The 16,711-nt window shown below is 38.7% G+C and overlaps 1 protein-coding gene across 2 annotated transcripts in view; it reads left to right on the plus strand.

Moving 5' to 3' along the window:
• Nucleotides 1–16,711, plus strand: part of LOC104911682 (uncharacterized) — a 71,288-nt gene that overhangs the window by 45,453 nt on the left and 9,124 nt on the right. The window contains exons 5-8 of one of the 2 annotated variants that reach the window (XM_085231244.1): nt 706–864; nt 5,272–5,402; nt 6,435–6,525; nt 8,785–9,875. In XM_085231244.1, the coding sequence (XP_085087370.1) occupies nt 856–864; nt 5,272–5,402; nt 6,435–6,525; nt 8,785–8,793 (240 nt within the window). In that variant the 5' untranslated portion in view covers nt 706–855 and the 3' untranslated portion in view covers nt 8,794–9,875. Of the gene's footprint in view, nt 1–705; nt 865–5,271; nt 5,403–6,434; nt 6,526–8,784; nt 9,876–16,711 lie in introns of those variants that run through there. The other variant, XM_085231236.1, reaches the window with a different exon arrangement.

The raw sequence follows: 16,711 nt of genomic DNA on the forward strand, positions 1-16,711 counted from the left end.
ACACCTCAGACTTAAAATGTGTTTTAAGTGTCAACCACTTGAGTAAGAGTTCTAGATGAGCATTTCTACTCTCTGTCCCATCCCTAAAGTAGACTGGACTGTTTCTGCATTGCACTGATTTTAGGCCGCTGATTTTGTGGGAAAGGTGTGGTGTTGTTAATCCTTCTGATTTTGTTGGGGGAAAATACAGTGAATAATGTGAAGCAACTTTGGTGGTCAAACTTCTTCCTTCTGAATGTCATTCTGGTTGGTTAAAGATTCTTCTCTGGAATTGTTACAAATGAAAATGGTGGAAGTTGGAGATGATGTGCTTGGGTTTTATCCTGTTTCTGACTATTCCATAAACAAACAAATATTTCCTCAAACATTGTGAATACCCTCTGCTGGAGGAATGTTGGGAGATAGGATCATGGTCTTTTGTTTTGGCATAATCTAGGGTAGATATGGGACTACTCAGCAGAAAAATGTATTTCATTCACGCTTTTTGTGCGTGTAAACCCAAGTGAAATTCATCAATTTTTCTTTCATATGTAAAACATTGCAAAACTACTTCCCTTTGAGGAGGCAGTAGCCTTCTACCCTAGATCAGGAGGCTTAACTTCGATCAGAAGGCTCAATATCATACTTCAGTATGTGCAGAATTTCTTTTTTTCAAATTCACCCCTCTGACATGATATTTTTCATATCTTCTTTCCTTCTCTATAGCTCCAGAAGAGATTTCATTGCTGCATGGCTGAATCATCTCCATTCTGCCTTTACTTCCCATAGCTGGAGGGGCTCCCTATTGGCTGTGATGTCTGCTTTTCACTGAGGGCTTTTGACACACTCTTCATAGGTCCACTATGGCATAGAGGCATGAGTGATGTAAGTACAGAAACTGCAGACTATGTAAGGGGTATAAGAGCCTATCCTGGTACAAGCAAGTAAGCCCTCAATGCATCTATGAGAGAAAGAAAAGCAAGTTCTGCCCCCAGACCTAGCTCTCAGCTCTTGTCATTTTCAAACACTTTCAAATTACCTTGCACCCTTGTGCCCACGAATACTAGACATCAGAGTGGTATTGGACAGAGCAGGGAGATTAACCTCCTTTTTTTGGGAAGTCAGTGACTATGCAAGATACAAATGAAGCAGAATGAGATTGAAAACTCAGTTACCTCTTTCTTTCTTTTTTTTTTTCTTCTTCCACTTTTTTTTTTTTTAATTTATTTTTATGTATGAGTGTATTCTTGTTATTTAGAAGCAGCTGTTTCATTTTGTCAACAAATAGAAAATGTGCAGACTGTAAGAATTTTTCTCAAGTGCCCAGGGAGTTTAAGAAAAATAGTCCCATCAACTTTCAGTGAACTTGTTCTGCTCAGTCCTAGAAACATTTTGGATATTTTTTCCTCTAAGAAACAGTCCAAAAATTTCCATATCATGCTCAGTGGAAACACTGTTCATGTTTTCTTTACTGTTTCTACACTTTGTGGAATTGATCTGGTGTGAAATTAAATCTGTTTCCTTCTTTGTCCCTGTCCTTGTCCTTGCCAGTTCTTCTTGCCATTTCTCCTCTAGCCAAAGTCTGAATTACAGTGAAAACAAGGCAGCCACTTGCATCTGCAGGAGGAAAAATACAGATTCAGTCTTGCATTTTAGGAAAACTTATTCTTGTCTTTATGGAGGAGATCACGAATAACATTTAATTTCTTCTTCAGCCAATTGTTCTACCTGGGAAGATGAACTGCATACTTTATTTCCCATTTTCTCTGGTTGTTGCTAGTGAAAGAGGAAAACAAAGCAGTAAACACAGTGGGACTGCAAAAGCACTCTGGAGTGCCAGGAAGTGCAGGGAAGCTACAGATGGAAGTGTCCTCTCTAATTGTGGTTTACAATTATTCTCTTTATGCGTGACTGTACTGACAAGGAGCCCTTGCCATAGAGCAGTGTTGGTGAGTCCATCTGTAGTGTTGTCCTCGGTGAGGGCTGTGACAATATGCATTGCCTCTTGGCTGGGATTTTCTGCCTGTTTTGCTGGCCCATACAGCCATGCAGTCTGAATTGGGTCTGCTTCACTTGTGTTATTTCTGATTTATCTCTGCGTAAACTAAATCATAGGGATGCTAAATTCATCCAGCAGTTCATTTGCTTTACATTAACTTAAATCATAGACAGAAAGCCCTGATTCCAAACCCACATAATCATAAATACAGTACTGTATTGTCTCTCATAGCTACTGACTGATGAGCTAGTATTGACTGTTGTGATACCTACTCTGCTTTTTGGATGATTAAGTGGGCTTGGGCATTCACTAAATTAAATCAAAACAAGCTAACTGTAGCACGTTGGCTTAGTAATTGGTTCCTTTTTCTTTTTGCTCCTTATATAGTCATTGGCGAGAGATAAGTTCACTCTTAGCATGTTTGAAGAAGCAGACCATGAAATCCTATCAAATCAAAGTAAGCTCTGGCTCTCATATCCTGATTTAGAGACCTAACCTAGAATGTGTGAACAATTAAGGAGGAACTTATCTGTGCTTCTAAAATACAAACCTTTTTAGCTAAGTGCATGTAGCTAACCAAGTTTGAAACTGGTAACAGATGGATGTCCAAACAAAAGGATGATATGAGGATCGCTCATAGTGGAAGCAAGCAGATTTTTTTTTTTTCTCAAGCAGAAGGATTAATGTTTCAACTTCTTACAAGCTGAATTGTTTATTTAGAGATTTTTCAAAGTCTGCTGAAAGAAGATGGTTATCTTCAAAATTCCAGCCATTGAAATCTGTGGAGTTCTGTAGTTATCTGGTCCCATTTCTTATATGTTTGTGAGCTGGAAGGAAAGCAGGACTTGTCTGGGAGGGAGCTTGCACTGAAGTTTCAATGTCTTCTTCCGAGTTAGTTTTGCTCTTTGGATATGGAAATGATTTCCAGCCTATCAACAACTTTGTAGAATGACAACTTAAATGTATTTGAATTTTTATACACATAGAAGATTTTAAAGCATTTTTAATATAGTTAATTCAAGTGGTTAAAGAGTGAAAGGATGAGAAATGTAAACATTGTTGACACAAGCTGTTTTCTATTAATTAATTTAAGCATATCAAATGAATGCTGTTGCCAGCACTTAGCATGCTGTTCTCTTTCCCTAGAAGCTTGCATGCCAAGTACAACACAGGTTAGATGGTGGGAAAAACAATCAGTGGAATCAACTGTTAATCTAAACTTCTGCTCCTATGTACGTGTCTGGCATTGGCATACCTGTGAATAAATTTACAGGAGCAGCTAGTTTTTCTACTTAAACACAAGGAGCTCGACTGCTGAATTACTTCACTGAAGAGATCCACTAGGTGTATTTGGAGCTCTTGGGTGATAATGCTAAACAGACTCTCCTCACTGCTTTATGCCTTCTTGGATAACCAGTATTCAAAGACAAGGTTGCTGGCTGGGTGCTTGCAGTCTCGCTCCTTGGCATCCAGCCCTGGTATTCTTTCGTCTCAATTCTGCATAGCAGTTATCACACTGGCTCAGCACAGAGAAGGAGCAAAAACATTTTGCAAAAGTGCAAAGGAAGAAGTAGAATTAAGATAAACATTTACATAACTGGGAAAAATTACCCAGGAAGGACTGGAAATCTGATGACATTCTGTTTACCTAGTGCAGTGTTAAAACAGTTTGTGAGAGATACAAAACAGAACACTTTATATAAATCACTGTGAATGTAAGGACCTGTGAAGCGATTCAGCAAACACTAAAATTATCAAGCTGGCTCAGCATAATAGCTCTGACCTTCCTCAAGACAAAATTTTGCACAATACTTTAAAGCTCTTTTCAGAAGGGAAAATAAGATGTACAGCTTCATGTTAAGAAAAGAAATAATGTGGTCTATACACAATGCCTACAAACTTTGTCCATTCTAAACAAATCTAGGCCTTGGAATCCTCCAAAGAGAGATCTTTATGAGACTGAAGTTCATTCTTGTTCCATTTTTGTTAGGGTACTGTTAGTAACATTAGACAATCATTAGATGTATTTGTGCTTTTCACCTGTTTTAACCAGTAGAGACAAAGTTGTGCAAGAAGTCAGGCTTTACATTGACCAGCTCAGGTGTCTGCTTGACACAACCTGACTTCAGTGCCCCAGAACTTTGCATGCCTTTCCAAGAGATCAGACCTCATCTAAGAGGTGTATCCTGCTGAGGTATAAAGGATCTTTGTTCTTAGAAACAGAAGCTTTATTTGAAAACTACCATAGTATTTGGCTCCCCTTTCTGATGCTAATTTGAATTTTGCATGCCCCGCAATCAGATTATGTTCATGTTTTCTCCCAAAATTTCATTGCAAATGTAACCAGAATCTTTTCAAGAGTTAGCATTCAGTCACAGTATGGAAGGAGGAAATATGGAGATGGATATTTCTTTTTTTGGCCGTGTTAATCCAGCATCCTTCTTGATTTTAGCATTTTGTATGTGAAAGTGAGCATTAAACCAACCAGATAGCCAGCACTGGAAAGAGAAGTAGCTGAAGAAGCCTGGGAAAAATACACAAATGGGAGAGCTGAGCAAAAAAGAACTTGGAGAATTATTAATGCGTAGATAGATTAGAAATCCTTCCCCAAAGGGAATGGACCACAGCAACCACAGATTTCGCATTTTCAAAATAAAATACAGAAATCACTTCTTTAACCAAAGCTTCCCAATCATAACATAAGGCCATCATACTCATTAGAATAACATAACCACCCTCCTCGCTGCCTGGGAAGAGAGGGAGAAATAGTTTTATGCACACCCTAAATTTTATAATAAATACTGTATAAGAACATAAGCTAGATAACATATGTCATGATAAATAGAGTCTAGTCTACCAGGAGGCATTTATTAATAAAAACTACAGCAACAGCCAAAACAAACAGACCTCCACAGAGCTCAAGTTTCTGCTTCAAGTTTTTTATTTGCCAGGGTTGTCTAGAGTTCTGCACAGAGCGATGAGACATGTAGTAGTCAAATGATAAGTCAGAAGATGGATGCAAGCTACTCAGTTACACCAGAAGATATGGAGGAAAGAGTCTGGCACTAGATGAAATGAGAGAGAAGGAAAGGAAAGCTAATGATGCACAGTGACCACAGAAGTGTGAATACTGTGAAAGGGTTCCTGGGAGGAGAAAGGATTAGTTGCCTGAGTACTGGAGTTGATTTATTCACTTTTTGTGGGAAGGAGAACAAGCTGTAGATCTCACTCCACTGTCAGTTCTGAACAGATTTTGGACTTACATCCAAACACTGTGTTCTCTTTATTTGCAGTTTCTTTGTTTCTCTTATATGCCTACTTGCCCCAATGGCAGATGTATGCTCTTTGAGGATATACTGTTTGTGGATTTAACCAAGGAAAAAGATTCTGGTCTTTCTCAAGTCAATGGGAAGCTGCTTCTTGGGTCAGTATGTATGATCATTGTGGCGCAATGCCCGGCCTTGTTGCTGGTAGTAAAATGTAAATGCAGCTTTCTTCATCCTGTCTGTCAAAACAGCAATGCTCAGAGCACCAGGAGAATATCAGGGAATTCTGGGTGCTCTAAGCATGTTCATGTTCTATCTCACTTGATTTTATTTTGCTTAAGTATTTTAACCTTTGGAAGCATGTTGTATTTTCTTTTCTTTTCTTTTCTTTTCTTTTCTTTTCTTTTCTTTTCTTTTCTTTTCTTTTCTTTTCTTTTCTTTTCTTTTCTTTTCTTTTCTTTTCTTTTCTTTTCTTTTCTTTTCTTTTCTTTCCTTTCCTTTCCTTTCCTTTCCTTTCCTTTCCTTTCCTTTCCTTTCCTTTCCTTTCCTTTCCTTTCCTTTCCTTTCCTTTCCTTTCCTTTCCTTTCCTTTCCTTTCCTTTCCTTTCCTTTCCTTTCCTTTCCTTTCCTTTCCTTTCCTTTCCTTTCCTTTCCTTTCCTTTCCTTTCCTTTCCTTTCCTTTCCTTTTTCTCTTTGTAAGCAAACAGTTGATTTTAAGGCCAGTAAAAATGTAATCCCTTCGCAGAGACCTAAAGTCGAGTCATTGTTCTGTAAGATTATAAATTTTTGTTGTTGTTAAAATGTAAATAAATAAATAGGAAAGTTGTACATGCCCCCAAGACACTCGTTCAGCTGTGAAAATACAAAGTACAAGTACATTTCTCATCACAGAAAGGAGAATGGTGGTATGTTTGAAACAATAGTAGTTGATTTCAGAAATGCTGTGATTTATTACACATGGCAGCTTCAGATTTTTGAGGCATGCATAATATATTTCTTCTTCTCTTCTTCCTCCAAACAGATAAAACTTTTGGTTGATTTAGTACATAATTTCTATGATGCTGTATTCTAGAGGATGAGGGAAAGATAATTAATAATAATTTGCCTCTCCTTGAAAGAGGTTAATAATTGATTCTTGCTAAGAATTCAGTTTTTCCTTTAATGACAGTTTTGGTGGATTTGTTTTTTCAGATATGGTTTATCATTTACAAAGAGATTAAGAACAAAACACATACTAGAAAGAGCAAGAGTAGTCTTGTCTTTCAAGCCAGCTGGTACTCAGGTACGTGACAAAAAAGTGAAATGTGACAGGTTTTTGTCTACTTCTTCTTTATTATCATAAGTCAACTTATTTTTTATTATAACAGTGTTAATTGATGTTATCAATGACATAAATTAAGACTACTGGAGCATAATTCTTCAATAGAAATGACACTCAGAGAATTTTCTAATATGACAGCTTCCTACTCCATAGTTTTCAGAGGTTTATAAGCCACTTACAGCATTGCTTGTTCTCCTCTAACATTTCTGCTACAGAAACCATATAGTGCTAGCATCAACCTTCTGACTGCCTATTTTGAGTAAGCACCTCCATGCTGACACTTAGTCCTTCAGCTGACCAGTGCTAACTGTTACTGGGCACAGCCTGCCCAGCTGTCTTCCTAACACCTACAGGAGCCTAAATGTGGCTAGGACTTGTGCTTCTCATGCAGGCTGGTCCAGAAGAGAATGAGGAGAAGGGTGACCAGCTTTGGAGATACGGCCATTGGAACAGCAGAAGAAAGAATTTGAGTTTAGGAATACCTAACACTGGTAGCTGTCTACAGATTACTTCTGATAGAATAATTATTTTTCACATTAGAAACTCTGTGTCAGTATACAGAGCTGAGCTTGCTGTTGGAGTCCTGATTTGCTGGCTTGTTAACAATTTTTGGCACTTGGAAGTAGAACATACAAAACTGATTGGTGTTGAAGCTTATGTCAGGATAAAATACAGTTCATATCTGATCTCTTGCTCAGCTCTTGCACTTGGGAGGTCTCTGGTTTACTGTAACCATCATATAAATTTGGCTGCCAAAATCAAAAGTCATAACAATCTACTTAGCAAACATGCCAGGTTTGCTGGAAGATCTAATGCTTGATCTTCGGACATCTTCCTTCATTCTCACTGTTACTCACTAAAAGAATATTGTCTTGCTAGCTGGCTTGCGTCTCCCCACACTAAGCTGGTACATTTTCATAGTTCTGCCTGAGACTTTGTGGGACTATTTCATTTATTGTGGCAAAGAAAATTTATTCTGACCCTTTATTTTGACCCTTGTACCCTTGGGGGCACTATGAAGATGCCCCCACCAAAAGAGGCAGCCTGGGCTTTTGTGTTCATTTTTCACGTGAATCTCTTAGTTCTCTCTAGCTCACTTCAAATCCTGCTCTGCTGCACCACAGCAGCTCCCTGGAAGCTTGCTGGCGGAAACATACTTCTTATCCTTGTCACCTATTAAAGAATGAATCCCCTTTCTCTTGAAAGCATTACCTTTTGGCCAAAGGTTGTGATCTGTGATATCCACTCTGTTCATTCCCACTTGCTTCAGCGCTGGGCAGGGCCTATGGGATCATCAGATCCCAGCAGCCAGAAGAGTTGTTTTGGGACAACTGAAGCAGCAGATGTAGCCAGCAGCAGGCTATGACTCACTGCACAGAAGAGTCCTCACGCCGCTCTGGATGGGGGCTTGGCATGTTCAGTTCTGTGACTGGGAATGTCATGGCTGACTTTGGCTAGATGTGCACAGTAATTACCAAGTGGGTTAAGGAGGAAACATAAAATAGCCGAAGCTTCAGCTTTTCTGAAAGCTGGGCTGTTTTGTTTCAGCCTAAGTACTTTCCCTCAAGCTAACTCATATGTGACTTTTTGTAGTTGTGACATGATGCTCACCCCGTTTCACCCCAGAAAGCTGAATCTCCTTTTTACCATGCCACTTCATCATCTAATTGTGGATTGTATGCATTATGTGAGACAGTACTTCGGCACAGCAGGTAGAAATGATCCCTTTTGCAAGTCCATTGGGTGAATGGGGCTACCTCCAGAGATAAACCTGTATAGAATTCCCTGAAAACAGAACTGCAGTGTTACTTTAATCGGAGTGTTTTATATTCATGAATCTCTGTGTAAAGAGGGCTGTGTAATGAAGATCATTCATAATGCTACAAGGTATTCAAGCTAAGATAAGGAAGGTAATTTGTGTTTTAAAGGCATAAATTGATCCCCTGCTGTGGTTAGGAAAGCTTGATCCACTGTGCATTCAGTGGAAGACTTAATGGTTGTGCTCTGGTTCCCTGAGTGCACATCATAAGAATAACAACATTTTCTGATGAATGGTATCTTCATTCTGCTCAGTGTTGATGGTTGTAATGAAAACTAAAGCTCAGTAACATGCACAAAAATTGCATTAAGTTAATGTAGTGCTTGCCTACAGCCCCCTTCCTGGATATTAGGAAGAGATAAGAACTCATAAGAATTTATTGTTTCTTTCTTTTCTAACAGACTCCTTAGAATTCCTCAGCCTGTGAAAATATGTGTGCCTTTTTTTGAAAGGGAAGAACTTTCAGCACTTTCAGCACATGTAAGGCACATGAACAGTCCAATAGTTCTTGTATTTTCAATGTGGAGCCGGATGAGTATAACCTGCTGTAGGAAAACAAACTTTTATCTCTTAAGTCTGCAAATGGCACTTACGGAAGAGGTTTCAAAGTATTTATTCAGTTATCAACAGATCACACATTTAATAATCAGCTCTGTATTCCCTTCTGGCTTAAACTAGGAAGAATGAGGCATTCAGAAAGGCTCTCTTTGCTTTCCTCAGATCTCACAGCAACTTGCTGTTTGCCTGTAGTTGCAGTCTGACACCTCCATTTTAGGGGAGAATTTGGCACTTTCCTTAAGAAAACTCACCTAAGAAAGAGGTTGCTGAGGAAATCACCACCTCCTTGGCCTCTTAGTGTAGTGCAGATCCTGTCTGCAAAGGGAGCAGCAATTTTTTTCTCCCATTTCCTTGCTTGCTGATTCTGAGATCCAGGAGACAAACTCTCCACCTCCCATGACAGCCCTTCTTAATGAACGGTGTTTTCTGTGGAGTTCTCTAGGGAACTTAACATGTTCCACGGCCTATATCAGGTCCCTGATATGTTTCCTGACTCAGACCCATGCAATTTCAAGCACTTTGTTGAAGGGGAAATGTGTTGCTAGTTTAATCTGTGCCTCTTGTTCTACCTTATACTGGGAAAGTCTGTAAGTGGATCTGAAGGGGTTCTTTGGGTTTTAGATTTACACTAATGTCCCTGCACTCATTTTTGCTTTACTTCATAATAAATGGCTTCTTGAATTCATTCTCTGTGTGCTGTTCTTGTCTTTTAACCTCAGAAATATTTGTTTGTAGTTTCAATGAAGGCTAGCTAGTACTTTTTCTAGTACTGAAGTTTAGGAAATATAACTATAAATGACTGTCACCCTTCATTTCTTATAAATTTAGTGAGTTCAGTGTAGGACTGAACTTTTCCCTTTTAGCTCACATGGCAGTGGATCAGGTTTGTAAAGCAGTTGGAGATTCTCTAAAAAATGACAGTGTTGAATTTAAGATTATAATTTTGAACAGAGCAATACTTCTGAATATACTGTGTATTTCATTCAGGTTATTTATAGTAGCTGAGGAAGGAAAAAAAATGGTTGCATGCTGCAACACTTACAGAAATTCATATTTTAACAAAAATAAACCTCTGAACATTTTCTGACATGTAAATCCAAAGGTGGTTTAACATCCCAAATTTATTCTCATGTCCAGAGAAGTATCTCTGCAATTTATTAGTGCTAAATGCTTTACAAAGCATAAACTGGCCAATAGAAATGATTATAGGTATGGTGTTGTGCAGTAATTAAGGTTTTGAGTGAAAGTCAAGGTTTTGCCATACAATTTTCCATGAAATGTAATGGTGAAACCACTCATACTGCAACAGACAAAATACTCATTTTCATTAGAAATTGTACCACTAACTTCTTTCACTGCAGTGAGATCTCTGAAGTGAGATTGATGTTTTTTCCTATTCCCTCCCCTTCCCACTCCCTTCCCTTCCCCTTCCCCCCCCTTTCTCCTTTCCCCTCCCCCCTCTCTTCTCCCTGTCTCCCTCTCCTCTCCTCTCCTCTCCTCTCCTCTCCTCTCCTCTCCTCTCCTCTCCTCTCCTCTCCTCTCCTCTCCTCTCCTCTCCTCTCCTCTCCTCTCCTCTCCTCTCCTCTCCTCTCCTCTCCTCTCCTCTCCTCTCCTCTCCTCTCCTCTCCTCTCCTCTCCTCTCCTCTCCTCTCCTCTCCTCTTCTTGTATTTCTTCTTTCTTCCTTCTTCTTTTTCCTTTTTTCGTTTTTCCATCTTCCTTTTTCCTTCTTCCTTTTTCCTTTTTTTTTCTTTTTCCCTTTTCCTTTCCCTTTCCCTTTCCCCCTCTGCACTGTTGCCTCTCTTATCTGTTGACATTTACAAACAGATAACCAATGGTTTAAACAATTCTCTGTTTTGGAGGAATCTAAGAAAACCATTCTAGATATTCTAGAAAGCTTGAATAATTTATTTCACAGCAGATCATATATTTCTCCCAGTGGAAAAAGGGAGACACAGCAAAATATTGTGGCACAGTCACTTTTTTATGACATTCCTGCTTTAACCTCAAGTGGGAGAACTTGCCATCTAGACAAATGTCCTAACCACCTGGATTTATTCCAGTATGAGCTGTTCTAAGTTTGAGAAGTTTTAAAGTCTTGGTTTTGTTCTGAAGAAATGTTTTAAAGTTTTTGACTTGCTGAGCCATTTCAGGACAAAGAGATGGCTTTTCAATCTCTGAGCATTTCCTAGTATTAGATTTTGTAGGTAGGTGGATCGGTATCTTCTTGTTTCTGAAAGAAATAACTATTAGAATGCATTTTTAAGTAGTTTTCCCAGCATAGCCTTATTGCTGGCAATCTAGTTCAGCCATAAACAAATAATATCCAACTAGTGTTTTATATAATTTGGATGTATATGGAAGAGCGAATGAAGATTTTTATAGTGCTTCTCTTCAGACTGCAATTTTATTTTATTTCTATGTTTTTCTCAGGAGGATCAAGATTATTATTACTCAAAAAAAAAAAAAAACAACCATCTTTTCCACTGATTTGAAAGCAAAGTGTAAAAAAATCTATTGTTCTGATAAAACGACCCATAAAAGCAGAAAAGGAGGAAGAAAAGAACATCCTCAAACCAAACACTCAAAGCTCTTTTCTTCTTTTTTTATGACAATTAATGTCACATCAGACCACATTTGTTTAGCTACATAATATTTTTCTACAGACTCTCTTCACACCTTCCTGGAGCTTAGATTTTCAAAGTGATGATTAATGCCTAGGGGCTATTCTAATTGTGAGGAGTGATTCTCTGATTGTCCATTCTCATCAGGCAACATCAGAAGCAACTGTTTTCTATGGACTGTTTCTTGTGCCTGTAGTTCAAGCACTGAATCAGGATATGTAGCTTCTGTTAATGTTTTTGTCACTTCTTTTTTTACATGACCTTGTATAACTGAACTTGATCAGTATTTCAATTGTCTTTTTTCTCAAATGGAGATAAAATATATTCCTACTTCCACTCATTGCCATTATCTCTCAATCAAACCAGCCAAGTCTATGAGTGAGGAAACTGCATCGTTCTCAAGGTAGACAGTGAACAGAAAAAAAAAAAAAAAAAAAAAAAAAAAAAAAGCAGCAGCCTGAGAAAATCTAAAAAAGAACGGAGAAACCATGCTTTAGTGTTCACTCTGCACAGTAATTTGATGGTCCTGATCTGCTTGACTCCTCCTCAGTCTACTCTAATTTCTGCATTTTGGTTACATAACTACAGTCTCCTCACCCAGAAGCTGTACATGGCTTGCTCACTTCTGAATCTGCTGGTACTGATCTCTTCCTCATGTATTCACTGCCAGTGTCCATAAAGTGGAACTTGTCAGAAGAACAGTCATAAAGGACATGCCTGCTCATGTAGTACTGATGTACAGAGTTCAAGGAATAGACAACTGTGTTTCTGAAGCATGATTGTTTGGAGGCCAAGTAAAAGAACTGTAGAAAGTTTTTCAAATTTTATAGAGCAGTCTTCAACAATTAGATTTGAAAGTTTCTTAATTTGGTTGATTTTGAATACTCTTCTCCTTTACTTTGATTGTATGGTAGAAAATCACACAAGTCTGTTTCATAGATTGATTACTGCTCTGTTTCAGTCATAAATTTGTTCTTTTTTTTTTTTTTTTTCAAAGAAAAACATTAATTTAATATACAATGTACTGCTTACTTACCTACAGTAGTACCTCTATTGCAACATTTATTGCTGTACTTTTATAAATAAGATATTAAAAATAGCAGTAAAAAATAAATGTTAGTTCTTATAACAGAATTCGAGAATAGAACATCACTCGTAGAAGCATAGAATAATTGATATAGGGAGGCACTTCTGGAGATTTTTGCGCAAGATAGGATCAGCTGCAGCAGACTTCTCAGAGCTATTTACAGTTGAATTTTTAGTACTCCAGAGACAGGGCCTCCAGCCTCTCTGGGAAACCTATTCCAATGTTTGATCACCATTATGGTAAAAATCTTTTCTCTTATATTTAAATGGAATTTCTTCTGTGAGAAGAATCTCTGTCTTCTTTGGCTCTTCCTGTCAGACAAGACCCTTCTGAGCCTTTTTTCTTTCTAGACAAAGCAATTTCAGCTTTCTTAGCTTCTCTTTGTGTAACAGATGCTCCAATCTGTTCATCATTGCCATCGCCCTTTGCTGGGCTTGCTACACAAAGTCCGTGTCACTCTTGTAGCAATTGGACATAATACTGCAGTTTGGCCTTTCCAATGCTGTGTAGAGAGGAAGGATTTCTTTTTCCTCAACCTGCAGGCAACAATCTTACTGTAACCCAGGATGTGTTTGTTTGGAGGTTTTACCACCTTCCCATGGGCCTAAGTGAAGCCACCTGGCCTACACTTCTTTGGACTTTCCTTCTTGAAGATAGAGATTTTGTTTTCATCCACTTCTCAGGAATTTTCCTCAATTGCCATGATATTTTGAAAATAATTGCAGTGATGTCAGCCAACATCCTCAAGACTCATAGATGTACACCCATCAGGTCCCTTGTACTTGCATATATCCAATTTGTTTCAAAGTACTCCAACGTCATGTGCATCCACCGAGAGTAAGGCTTCCTTGCTCCTGACTTTCTTGTGTATCTCAGGGGACTGGGATTTCTGAAACTAAGTCCTTCCAGCAAAGACTGAGGCTGCAGTTGCCTTAACTAGTCAGCAGTGGTGCCCATATTTTTCTTAGTCTTTTTTTTTTACCTATAGAAATCCTTCATGATGCCCTTTACAGTCAGTGAGATTTCCTTTCTCCATCTCTGCAGACTCAAACACTCTCTTTAATCCTCATAAATAACCTGTACCTACTTCTACCTCTTGTACACATTCTTTTTCATGTTTTCATCTAGTCAGGCAATCACACATTCCTCTTGCCACACATTTTCTGCTTGCCAGGACAGACCATACTTGAGTTTGAAAGCAGTGAATATAAACCAGCTCCACTGAATCTCTGTTCTCATCAGGATTATCTCCCCTGGGATTCTTTCAAGCAGATCCCTGAAGGAAAGAAATAGTCTTCTGAAATGTAAGAGTTGTGGTCTTTTTTAGGTATGTGGTCTTTTTTAGAAGTGTGGTTTTTGCCTTGTTTACTTCTCCACCATCCTGATGTCACTGCAGCAAGGCCATCTGACCTACACATCCCTAGCCAATTCTGCCTTGTTGGTAAGTATGACATCCAGCAGTGCATCCTTCCTCATTGATACCTTGATCATTTGTGTCAGGAAGTTATTATCAATATATTCTACAAGTCTCCTGGATTGCCAGTGCCCTGTTATGTTATTCCTTCAGAAGATAGTGGCATAGTTCAGGATCCCCATAAGGGTATGAGAGTGTGAAGCTTTGCCTGGAAGAATTGGAAGAAGGCCTTATTTGTTTCTTTCTGATCGGGCAGTCTGTAGGAAACATCCATTACAAAAACATCTATGTTGATCTGTCCTCTAATCCTCACACACTGGTCCCCAGCTAGCTCATCATTCCTAATATGGCACAGCTGCTCACATTCCCAGTGGTCCTTCACATAAAAGGAACAGTCCTCATTGTCATCCTGGTTTGTCCTTGCTAAAGGACCTGTATCAACTGATTGCAGAACTACAGTCTTATGCTATCACACCACCTCTCTGTGGATTCAGTGAGTTTGTAACTCTGCAACTGGGCATAAAACTCTAAACCTTTCTGTACTCCTCAGTTTGCATTAGTGTACACGCATTTTAGAGAGTCATCCACTTCTTTTGATTTCCCAGAAAACGCAAGAGCTTGCTCCGGAGTGCTATTTTCTTAGCAATTCTTTATTTGTATGCATACAATTGATGTGAGCCTCCCTCTGCCCTTCATTATGATGCTTCAACTCAGGAATACTCAAGCTGTATATGTTAATTGCTGATAGGCAATTCATAAATCCATTTCCAATTTTACTAGTGGATATTCTGGAAAGTTGACTGACTTGTGATTGGTCATTGTAGCAATCACCTTTAGTATTTATTTTATCTCTGTTTTTACGCTCCCATCCCCATAACTGTGTTGATTAGAACTAGCTGGTTGGTAAGAACTAGTGGTAAGAACTGTTCTTCTGGCTCACCGTCCATAAATAATATTCCATCATTTCCTGAGGGAAAAAAAAGTTGTAGACTTGTTGCCACTTGTCCTCACATCTATTTGCAGCTCCTTATTTCCCTTGAGAAGCATCCAAGACCATTTGGAAGTTGTATTTTCCGATGTCCTTGCCGATCTCCTTCCCTCCTCCCCCCTCCATTTCTTGGAAGGGTCAACTTCTTAAGACAAATTTCCCATTTTGTTTAATTTTATTCCCTAGCATGGGTCCATTTTCTTTCTACTTATTACACAGCATTCTTTAGTTCTTCCTTTTTCATAAACTAGAAGTCACACTTAAGGATTCATAAACATATAAAAGTGGACACTTTTTCATATTATAAAATCTTTTCTTAACAGCATATTCATCTGTCAGATTATCATTAGATAATGAACTGATATACGCATCCCTAAGGGAAATAATTGTGAATTGCTGGATTAAAAATGATCATGATTAGCCTGCTAAATTTTTGGGAGGTATTAATCAACTCAAACAGAAGATGAAACAGCATTTTTCCTCAGAAGAGCAACAAACTGCAATTCCAAAGCCTGCTCCATATTCTGTGCAGAAATATTCTAGCGTCCAGTGAACATTTTCATTTTTGCCTGAATCAACTTTGACAGTGTATTGATCTAATAATTCCTTATTTGCTTTCTAACATTTAAATATTTTCTCCCTAACACATAATATTCCTCTAATATACCTCTCTAACACATAAACACATAGATTGTGATCTGAATTCACAAACCTACGTCATCTCCATGAAGAGATCTCAAACAAAGCCTTTTCTCTCACTCGTTGATGTTTGCAATTTTTGAAAACACAAAAACTATACTAGACCTTCACATGCTTAGAACAGTGCTTACTTAACATTGCATCTTCGTATTCTATAACACCACTTAGAATAAATGTTAATAAGTGCTAAACATCTTAACATTCAATGCTAATATATTTGAACTTACATCATGAGAATGATGGGTCAGGTTCAAAGAATTATAGTAAATAGGGTTACAGCATGTTGGTTCTAGTCACTAGTGGAGTTCTCTAGGGTTCAGAGAAAGGATGTCATTTGAAGCCAAGATGAATATGAGTCAGTATGCTCTGGCATCCCAAAGGGCCAACAGTACTTTGGAGTGCCTCCGACCCAGCACTGTTAGCTGGTTAAAGGAAGGGATTGTCCTGCTTTGCTCTGTGCAAGCACAGCCTCACCTCGTGAACTGCCTGCCTGCAGCTCCTCTTGAGGGGAGCGGAGGGGATACATTGATCTCTGTTCTGTGTTGACAGTGTTGACAGTGATAGTGACAGGACCTGAGGGAAGGAATGGAGCTGTGGTGAGGGTCAGGTTTGTGTTAGGAAGAGGTTCTTCAGGTTCTTCACTATGGAGTGGTTGGGCCCTGGAACAGGCTTCCCATGTCATGGCCCCAAGCTGATGAAATTCAAGTAGTGTTTGGACAACTCTCTCAGGCATAGGTTTTGATGTTTGGATGCTCCTGTGCGGAAACAGGAGGTGAACTCAATCCTGGTGGGTTCCACTGAACTCAAGATATTCCATTCCATTCCATTCCATTCCATTCCATTCCATTCCATTCCATTCCATTCCATTCCATTCCATTTGTGAAATAATCTCATCTGAACAGACATTAGTGAAATATTCTGAATTTAAGAAGATACACAGAGGAAAAAAAAAACAGTGCA

Source organism: Meleagris gallopavo, chromosome 1 (genome assembly GCF_905368555.1).
Source record: "Meleagris gallopavo chromosome 1, MGAL_WU_HG_1.1, whole genome shotgun sequence".
NCBI classification, from domain to species: Eukaryota; Metazoa; Chordata; class Aves; order Galliformes; family Phasianidae; genus Meleagris; species Meleagris gallopavo.